This window comes from Mandrillus leucophaeus, unplaced genomic scaffold (genome assembly GCF_000951045.1).
Source record: "Mandrillus leucophaeus isolate KB7577 unplaced genomic scaffold, Mleu.le_1.0 Scaffold3, whole genome shotgun sequence".
Lineage (NCBI taxonomy): Eukaryota > Metazoa > Chordata > Mammalia > Primates > Cercopithecidae > Mandrillus > Mandrillus leucophaeus.
In genome coordinates this window covers 14,642,554-14,653,294 of record NW_012103142.1, presented here as the reverse complement: position 1 = coordinate 14,653,294, position 10,741 = coordinate 14,642,554, and the positions used below count along the sequence as shown (strand labels likewise).

Here is a 10,741-nt window from a genome sequence, read left to right as displayed (position 1 = left end):
ATTTTTAATCCTTTTTATTTACTGAGAATTATTTTGGAAAATGAGTTGATGATTCCGAGTTGGCAAAAATAAGCAATGTTCCAAGATAATCAGTAGATATGATTTCATCAGAAAATTATGAATGTGATTGGATAAGTGTTGGGTATACTGGATTTGGTTAGATTATAGAAGGTCTTAATGTTCAAGCTAAAGCATGGTGACTCCATTCTAAAATGTATGCTAGAGGCAATTCAGATTCATTTAAAATGTATGAGACAAAAATGCCATAAGGAAAAATCTGTTTTTAGAAGACTTTACTGGGTTGTGACCATGATATAACAGCCTTCCTTGATACCTAATTAGTGAACAATAACTCTCAGTCATAATAATCATATTAATTAGGGGAACTGTGTTTTTATCCTGGCTCTGCTACTAAGTCACTCATGAGCATGAACAACTCTACTCTGAATCTCAGTTTACTAACATGTGAAATGGGAAGGTTAAATCAGATAATCTCAAGGAGTCATTTCAGGTTAAAAATTCCTGAAATTCATGTTGATCCAGATTCCAAGGAATGATGTCAGTGCATAAGCAGTGTTTTCATCCCAACTCCCCAACCCCCCAAAGAATAAAGCTAAATCAATTGTTCATGGTCCAGTTTGGATGTAATTATTTTGATCCAGTCTTTACTTAATTTTAAAAATTACAAAACATAAAAAAACAAAATTTTCCCAAAGTGGTTCAATGCAGAACACTTGGGAAGTTAAGCATATATATATATATAATATTTTACAATGCAATTTCATATTGACAAATTCAATGAAAAAGCAGACCATCTAAATATTTTAAGAGATTAAACTTCACATTCTCTGCAACTAGAAAAACAATAAGCTACTGCGTATCAGTACATGACATTCAAATATATTTTAAAGTGTACTTTCCCCTCTTAAAATGGCAGTGAGTATACATTAGTGCAACCGCAAAGCACTTGTAAACTTTTTTCTGTTCAACATCATCCATGTCCATCAGAACCAATTCTGCTTGGCTGGCTCCAAGGCCTTTCTTGGGCCCGAGCTTCATGTTTTTCTATTTTAACAGTTACAGCCTTTATCCATAACCGCAGGCATCCATCCAGAAATGCCCACCGTCTGAGGCTGGGAGAGCTGGTGGTATGTAGCTGAATTTGAAGAACTCTTTTACCTTTCTAAAATAAGAACATGGATTTGATTCAAAGATTGGAGACATAACTGTATACCATAAACAGATTTTTACTTATCACTTTTTAGGCAAGGAGCTTTGCTAAACTGAGTAAGAGTCAGGCCATTGGCAGTTTTAGTGTGATTTGTGAGTGCTCTCTCTGCCTCTCTAGAGCCCCTAGTGTCAGGTAAGGGAGATAAGAAAGGACACATGACTATCTGCCTTGCTTTTAAAATACCAATGAAAGGCTGATGGTTAACAAAAGGTGCTTTATAAAAGGATCTATACAGCTGAGTTTTAATCAAATAAGTTGTAGTTCTTAATATATTACAATTCTTGAGAGCTAGCAATATATCTGGCTTGTAACAGACTATGTAACAAGGCAAATGCTCTGCTCTTTTTTCATCAAGATTCCGTGTGTGGCTGTCAGAGGAAGTCATTAGCATGTGCAGTGGAGTGCTAACCAATTAACACATCTAATGAGAGGGTACTGACAGCAGCCTCTTTTCTTGAAATTCAAACATCATTTCAACTTGATTTTTTTAATCTTTCTGACAAGAAGTACAACTTCCTTCAATACTAGGGAAACTCAAAATGTTTATTCATTAATTTCCATTCACCTCCCTTTAATTTACAATATGTACACTTTAACAATGACAGAAAAGTGAATTATCAAACTTCAATTATAAATACTGACATAACAGGTTAAATGTATTTCTTAAGCACTACGTTGTGTTCTTCCACATTCCTATCATCTACTTCAGATCTGAGATGCTGGCTCCCTCCTGGTACTCCTCCTCTAAGCAGGCTCTTCAGCATAGAATAGCAACTCAAGGGCCAAACCTTCTTGCCCAAGGTGAAAGTGGTCAGGCTTCGATTCTTCTTTAGAAAATGCTGTGCGGGGTCTCATTGGATGGCCTTGTGAGATCCGACCAGATCACTTTTGGACAAAAAGAGGAGTCAAAGAGAACTTGGGTTTCCAGAAAAAAAATAAAGTGCTGCCCCCTATAAATCAGTCTCTGTGGAATAGGTGTCTTCCTAAAGAGGTAGAAATAATAGGGGGTATGTGTTGCAGATGCCCATATTTCAATAATACTGAACACTGTATCTTTAAGGGCTGCATCTTTAGGGGTTTAAAATGGACTGACTCCACTCATCTCTCTGATTTTTTCATAAGTAAGCCAGAACACCATTGACCAAGGGGTCTGAAAGATTAACCAAAGAAGTTAGTGCATATTTCAAAGCAATTATAAATATTCTACATATGTGCATACATATATTTGAATGACAAAGTCATTTTCCATCCACTTAGGCTGAAAACAAATATTTTGGTATTTCACCTTTGTAAAGGACTTTATAATTTACAAAGCATTTTTATGTCTTATTTATCACAGATTTCTCTAAACAACATCTTACAATAGAAAGGAAAGATATTAATATCCCTGTTTTTCAAATGAGACCACTGAGGCTTAGCAGTCAAATGCCTATTGGCATGTTATAGAGCTAGACCACAGGCTTCTGTTTTCCATTCTCAGAGTTCTTTTTATTGAACCATTACTGGCTAAAGGGCTGGGACTCAAGATGCCTGAATTCTAGGCAGGCTTTTCTATATCTAGTTTGTATATGGAGCATGAAAATAAGTCACTTTAGAACTTGAAAGTGAGGAAGGTGAAAGATTATCCTTGGAGATTTAGGTCACAAAACCAACACCTGATGTCTCACAACATTTACATAAAAATTCACATTAAATATAGAAAAGCCCTTCCAGTTCAGAAAGCCTTGTCTTTAACTTGAATGAAGGTATAGCTACATCTAAAGGAATTATAAAAGAATAAGGGTTAGAAGAAGACATAAATGCTGAGGATGTAAACAGTAAAGATACAGAGGGAAATCACAGGGTAAACACCGGAACAGAGAGTGCCTTGAATCTAATAATTCCTGTCTAATTCAGTTCTAATCAAAATTGAACAGAGAGCAGCTCTATCATTCTAGAGTAGATAAATAAGCTTAAGCAATTAGAAAATAAAATGTATTTAGTTTTGTTTGTAAAGCAATGTTTATCTCATATTTGTTTGGAAATACTGAGCATGTTATATTAGTAAACTGAGAATTCACTAAGTAGTGGATTTAGGAGAATATATCTTGGTTATTTAAAGGTATGATGACATACATGAAATAAGGAATATAAAGCTATGATGATACTATATTCTTGTGACAACAAAAATGAAGTAAACTAATATAACGAGTTGGATGAAGAAGGTACAGGTCTTAGTTAAGAACCCCTATGCAATCATTCTTAATTGCTGTGGTAATCAATCTTCTTCTTCATGTTAATGACATTATAGCAACAAAAACCATAGGCAAATGAAATAAGTACTAACCAGGGACTGAGCAAAGCAAGGTCATAGTACCTCTATCCAGTAGAAGGGATCAGGATAGAGTTTAGCTGGATTTTGAATAGAGTTTTTGAAGAGTAGGAGATCATATAGCCAAAGAATGTGGGTGGTATATAAATGGGATTTACCAAGCCTCTGTACAGGAGTAGCACATGGGGGCACTGTTTGCTTGCTGATTTTCTCACTGATCTAGCTATGAGCATTGCAAATAATGCAAGTGTATATGAACCTATATTGTTTCTTTTGGTCTATCTTTTGCCATAAGGCTAGAGAAAACCCAGAAGCAGAGTCCCTTTTCATGCCTGCTACTGTGGAGCTGAACATATAAGAGCTCTCTTGGGTTGATTAAGTTTACAAATAAGCTCCTCTTGTTCTGATTCTGTGTTAAGAAAGAAACCTTCTAATTATTACTTGAGTACCCATGTAGCTTGAATTTAGGAAAAAACACATTGACCAGAGGACTTGAACATCTAGATCACTTGCCAAATGTGTTGTGCGATGTGAATGAGCCAACTATTGTGGCCTGATCATCAGTGTCAATGAGATCAACCGAGTCAAATCTATATTCTCAAGGCCAATTTACTTGGAAATGCTCATGAATTAGGTTTCTGTGCTCCGGGTCATGCACTGTGGCAAATCAACCAGGCAGTGACTTTCTAGTGATCTTTGATGGTTAGCCAGCCTTTCTTTAAATACCCCTCCACTGCAAGGAATGTCTCTTCAATTTTAAAACTTCTGTAGCTAGCTGCAGGATGTTGAGCAAATCAGTATATTGTGTTAGTAAGGAGCATAGCGTTTTGAGTGGAACAGATCTGAGGTCAATTCCCAGCTCTGCCACATACTAGCTACACGAACTTGGGCAAGCTTCTTATATTTTGAGCCATGATTTTCTTATCTGAAAAATAATGAGGATAATACTGCTTGTTTTGCTAGGTTCTTATATAGTTTAAAAAAGTAATGTATGTAGAGCTTTGCACGTATTAAGTACTCTTTTTTGTTATTTATACTTCCTGAGTCGTATGTATAAAGACAAAGGATTAAACAAAGTGGTCCCATCCTTTGTACTTAAATATTCTACCTGCCCCTCATCCCTTCTGACCCTGATTTTGTGTTTCTGCAATGGTCTCACTCATCCTCCTAGCTTTCTACATTAGAAACACAGGAAGTCCTATTTGCTTTTTTCTGTCCCTCACCTTCTACATATAATCAGTTACTAAGTCCTATGGCATTAACCATAAATGTCCCTAAAATTTATCTTCTCTCCATTTCTACAGTCATCTAACTGGTTAGATCATTGCTAAAACTTCCTTTCTTATATCCTAGCTTTCAATGCATCTACTATACGGCTTCCAAAGTAATCTTGCTGTCAAACAAACCTTAGCACATTGCTCCCGGGCTTAAGCAGGTGCTCCATAGAGTTCATCTAAACTACTAGGCTTGGCCCACAAGGTTCTTCCCAACTTGGTCCTTAAGTACTTCTCTAACCTTATCTCCTACCATCTCCCCTATGAGGACCTATTCTTCAACCAGACTGAATTTTCTGTAGTTCCTCAAACGTAACAGGCCTACACATGACATGATCCCTATGCTCATGTCGCACCCTTGTATTTCTCTTGACAAATGTCTATTGATGCCTCAAAGCCCAGATCAAATATCAGCTCTGTGAAGCTTCTTGCAACTTCCCAGATATGGTCATAGCCATTTCTACTCCACTCTCTGTGTTCCCACAGAGTACTATTCATACCACTGGTAGAGCAAGAATACAACCTCCTTAATAAGGCTGTGTTATCGGGTGTCAGGCCGCCTGGGTTTGATGCCCTGAACCACTCACCTGGCCAAGCTATTTAGACTTTTGATGTTTTTTGTTTCCTCCTCTATAAAAGAGGGATATGATAGTAACCTACGGCACAGATTGTTGGGAGAATTCAATGGGTTAAACCATGAAAATGATTAGCACAATATTGGCCATATACCAAGTGATTCAGTAGTATTTATTTAGTAATTTTTATTATTTCTGTAATTTTAACTACTTACATGTTTAACTTCCACATCTCATTGTAAGCTCCTCTAGTGCAAAGACTATGTTATTCCTCAGTGTTACCAGCACTTATAATGGTGCCTGGTTTATGCAGGCCAAATCAAACTTTACCTTTCCAGTAAGAAACAGCCACAGTTTTGACATAATTTCAAGGTATAATCAAAACCACCAAAATAATATCTCAAACTCGGGTATACTTTTATCAGGTATTGCCAAGGGCTTTGGCTGTTAATTTCATATTAATACACAAATACCTACTATTCCTTGATGATATCATTTATTACCAACATTTCAATTACCATCTATATGTGGAAAATGCTCAAATCTAAACCTCCATCCTTGTATTCTCTCCTAAGACCTAGACCAGTATATTCAGTTTGTCATCCAGACATCTCTGCTTGGATGTCCAAAATTTCACAGGTCTTAAACTAACCTTATTTTACCTACAGATCTTCTTCCCTGCAAATGATTCCTGTTTTAGGAAATTACATCATCATCCTCAGTTGCTCAGAGCAGGAATCTGGGAATGAAGTCTGACTTTTCCTTATCTTCTCCAACCATTCTCCCATCCCCATCCAATTAGTCATGTTTCTATTCCCTTTCTACCTCCTAAACATGTTTGTAGTCCATCTTCTGTTCCCACTGTCATACTCTTGTCCAAGCCACCGTTATCTCTCATATATCATTACTCCTGGTCTTTTCCCAATCCACATGACAGGCAGAACAAATTTTCTAAAAATGCATGTTTCTTCAAACCGGTGCCCATTACTCCTCTGGCTCATATGTCCTTCTCAGTGTGGTGTCTGCCTCTCTCTGGTCTCACCCTTTGACTCTCTCCATGAGGTCTCTGTGGCTTGGCCTGTTAGGTTTCCTTGAACTCACCCTGCTCTCTGTCCACTCCAACTGTCCCTCTATAGAGAATGTTTTTTTTCCTGCCCTCTTTACCTGGCTAAGTCCTACTCATTTTGCAAATCTAAATTCAAAAGTCCATTCTCCAGGGAGGTTTTCCTAATTGCCAGTTTAGGCTGTACTTATTTGCTATATATTTCTATAGCACTATGCACTCTTCCCATAACATTTATCACTTATAGTTTCTTATTCAAAACTGAGACCTCAGGACAGGGCTTTGCATGATGTAGGTACTCAATTAAAAAGATACATGTAATATTATATATAATTGTATTATAATATATTGTGTTAATTTTTGATTGCTTGAATTTCTAAACCTATAACTCACCCATTCTTTCAAATGTTTTAACTTATAGAAAAGTCAGCACTTTGTTTTTATTATATTTGCTATATTGCTTAAACAAGTCTAATTCTACATTATAGATTAGAATTCTACATTTTATTATATTTGCTATATTGCTTAAACAAGTCTATCTAATTCTATATCTTAGTTCACTGCAATGAAAAATAACATCTAAACCAAATAAAAATGATATAATGTTTTCTTATGAAGCAGAGTTTTGTAGTAATAAATATTAATGGGTAATGTAACATTTGCTATCAAAGTAACAAATTTTTTTGAAACAGTAAATTTTTTTGTAGGAGAGATCTCTAGTGTAAAATCTGTATATGTGTTCCAAAATATTATATTAAAATATAACTAAATGGAATACTAAAAATTTTACATGACAGAAAATCTATTTACTGGCTTTATAACAAGACTATCAACTTATTCATTAATGGAGGTAACTTATTTTATCTTACTCTACCACAGAAGGCAAGATAACTCTAAGGAGAGGTGAAAGGAAATAAAAGAAGATTTAAAAAAGAAAGGACTTTGATTTGGGGGGCAGGGCCATGCTTCAAACCAGAAGAGAAAAGGGAAAATGCTTATAGATTAAACGTAATTTAAGTACAAAGAAAAAAAAAAAAAAACACAAAGGAAGTAAACCTAACTTTACCATTCTCAGCCAAGATGGTAAAAAGCCTTTATATAGACTCATGAATCCTTCACCTTGAACTGCCTGAATCAAGCAGTCAGTTGATGATTTATACAGAAGTCCCCTACAAAGGAAACAAGATCCTTTTGTTAATTTTTTTCTGTGTAAAATATATATATATATATATATATTCATAAAATTAAGTTGTCTAAGGAATCTTACAAAAATTAAATATTGGCCGGGCACAGTGGCTCACGCCTGCAATCCCAGCACTTTGGGAGGCCAAGGTGGGCAGATCATGAGATCAGGAGATTGAGGTCATCCTGGCTCACACGGTGAAACCCCGTCTCTACTAAAAAAAATACAAAAAATTAGCCAGGCATGGTGGCGGGCACCAGTAGTCCCAGCTACTCAGGAGGCCAAGGCAGGAAAATGGTTTGAACCTGGGAGATGGAGCTTGCAGTGAGCGGGAGATTGCACCACTACACTCCAGCCTGGGTGACAGGGCGAGACTCCGTCTCAAAAAATATATATATATATATTTTCTGCTAGTTTAGAAAAATATTTGTGGTTCTACAGATACAGATAACGTCTTTTGATCTTAAAGATATTTTCAAGGTTAACTCTTCTGATTCATGCCACCCTTGGTCTTATACTTAGAATTCACTCTATCTTTTTTCTTCCACAGTGAACATACTGTTTCATATCGAATCAAATTCTCCATGTTATCTACTCAAGTCATAAGCTTCTGAAGAAAGTGCTGTGTAAATTCTCAGCAGAATATGCTTTCAACATTCTTTAAAAACAATAAAGTCCTAATAAAAACCTTGTGTCTAAATAATATGATTGTTAATTAGCTTATCTCCCCAAAGGCTTGTCACTGTTTCATCAAAGAGCAGGTAACTGCATAAAAACAATGCTCTTAATTTTCTCAAAAAACACACGAACACATTTCTATCAATAAAAAATGCAAAGATGCATCTTTGAAAAACAATGGTATTACAGACATTAAAAAACATGGATACTGAAGACTTTTTACTTACCTTCCTTGTTTATCTCGTGGTTGATTCATTATTCTGCTTTTGATGACATCAGCTGGTGTTCCCAGAATAGAAGCTACCAGTCCAGAACATAAACTATAAATACAAATAAATGAAATTGAAAGATGATATGTAGTAGTTTCTAGCTTAGGAAAGGGAATGTGGTATTCAGAAAGAATATACTACTAAATGTATTCTTATAAGCTTCATAATGCTCTTTTTGCTTAAAATTAATGCTAAATTAATTAAAGAGGTAGAAAAAAAAAAAAAAACAAAATCAAAAACAAAAAGAATGTCAGTTAACAAACAGGCATTGTGTACCTGCTGGTGCCAAGCATTCTTCTAGGCAATGAACAAGACAGGTAAGACCCTGCCCTTGAGGAGCTTATACTTCACTTGGGAAAAGGCAGAAGTGAAATAAATAATTTCAGAAGCTGACAAAAGCTATGAAAAAAAGCATGGGGAAGTGTCACAGGGAGCAAATGGGTGACAGGCAGTCAGGGAAAGCTCCTGGGGTGACAGCAGAACTGAGTGGTCAAAAAGGACACATCTGTATGAAGACCTGAAGGAAGAAGGTTACATGAAGATAGAACAGTACATGCAAAAGCCCCGAGTCAGTAATACTCTTGGAGTGATTAAATTCACACACACACACACACACACACACACACACACACACCCCCACCCCCCCCCCACCTCCAAATATTTGACTTGACACTATTATATTTACTTTTAGGGTCATCTAAATAGCATAGGAAGTTTTAGAATTTGGAAACAAGATCAGAAGCTAAATGAAATCACTATAATGTCAAGGACAGTAGACATCTATAAAATAAGTCATTCTAATAGATAATTTAAAATTGTGTTGCAAAGAGATCAAGGTACTGCTCCTTCCTGGAAAGGCCTTCTTCCTGTCCCTTTCTGTGAAGAGACACAGCCTTTCAAAACCCTTGTCTATTTCTGCCTCCTTTGTGGATCCTTCCAAGTGGTTTTTTCCTTCCTCTGAACCCTGTAGTAACTAGTTGCTTCCTTTTAGCATTTCCTATAGAGTGTTTTTATATTTGTCTTGTTTTCCTTGTTGGTAAGTTCCCTGGGTAGGAATTGAGGTTACTCCTTTGATGCCCACTGCAGAGCCCTGCCCAGTGCCTTTAACATAAAAGGCACTCAAACATATCTGTTCAGTTGGAGAGTCCATCATCATAGCCTGTTCCTGGGATGGATCAAGGTGCAAATATTTTGAGAAGTTTAATCCAAAACATCCTACAACTTTGTCTCTTCCCCATTCTAACCACAACAAACTTTAAGAAATTCATCTTTATAAATATACTCTTCTCTAAAGGTGATGCCAGTACAATCCCAATCAAATGAGTCTAAAGAATTTATGCCAAATATGGAAGAAAAGGTTATTTAAAAAACAAAAAACAAACAAAAAAAACCAGAGTCCAACTAAAACAATCCTTACCTTGATAAACCATGAGTCATGATATTGTCCTCAAGTGGTGTATTCAATACCAAGTAGTGTTTCACTGTATCGTAAGTGGTTAAATCTGGCAATGGAAAAAGTTTAAATATTCATCAGTCAACAGTGAATGTCTTGTGTCAAGAATATGCTAGGCTTGGGGCAGGAATGTGTACCAGGATAAAAGATACCAAGGAATCTTTCTTGTTCTCAAAGAAAGCACAGCTACAGAGAGAGAGGAAAAGAAGAAGAGACAGAAAGTCAAATGTATCATTTGGACTCCTGAATCTAGCTGTGCCTAAAGTCAGCTCAACCCCTGGGCCTTTTAGTATTTGAGCCAATAAATTACTTTTTTTAGCCAAAGCTGAATTGAAATCCTATCACTTATAAATAAAAGGTTAATACTCTTGGAGTGATTAAATTCACACACACACACACACACACACACACACACACACACCCCCACCCCCACCCCACCTCCAAATATTTGACTTGACACTATTATATTTACTTTTAGGGTCATCTAAATAGCATAGGAAGTTTTAGAATTTGGAAACAAGATCAGAAGCTAAATGAAATCACTATAATGTCAAGGACAGTAGACATCTATAAAATAAGTCATTCTAATAGATAATTTAAAATTGTGTTGCAAAGAGATCAAGGTACTGCTCCTTCCTGGAAAGGCCTTCTTCCTGTCCCTTTCTGTGAAGAGACACAGCCTTTCAAAACCCTTGTCTATTTCT

The 10,741-nt window shown here is 36.2% G+C and overlaps 1 protein-coding gene across 6 annotated transcripts in view; it reads right to left on the bottom strand.

The window, feature by feature from the left end:
* Positions 1-622: 622 nt before the first annotated feature.
* SLC25A27 (solute carrier family 25, member 27) overlaps positions 623-10,741 on the bottom strand; it is a 24,605-nt gene continuing 14,486 nt past the window's right edge. Inside the window, exons 6-9 of one of the 6 annotated variants that reach the window (XM_011986863.1) lie at positions 10,002-10,086; positions 8,543-8,635; positions 7,521-7,623; positions 623-2,381 (exon numbers count right to left, since the gene is read on the bottom strand). In XM_011986863.1, coding sequence (XP_011842253.1) covers positions 2,310-2,381; positions 7,521-7,623; positions 8,543-8,635; positions 10,002-10,086 — 353 coding nt within the window. In that variant the 3' untranslated portion in view covers positions 623-2,309. Of the gene's footprint in view, positions 2,382-7,156; positions 7,624-8,542; positions 8,636-10,001; positions 10,087-10,741 lie in introns of those variants that run through there. The other 5 variants (XM_011986865.1, XM_011986867.1, XM_011986864.1 and 2 more) reach the window with 5 other exon arrangements.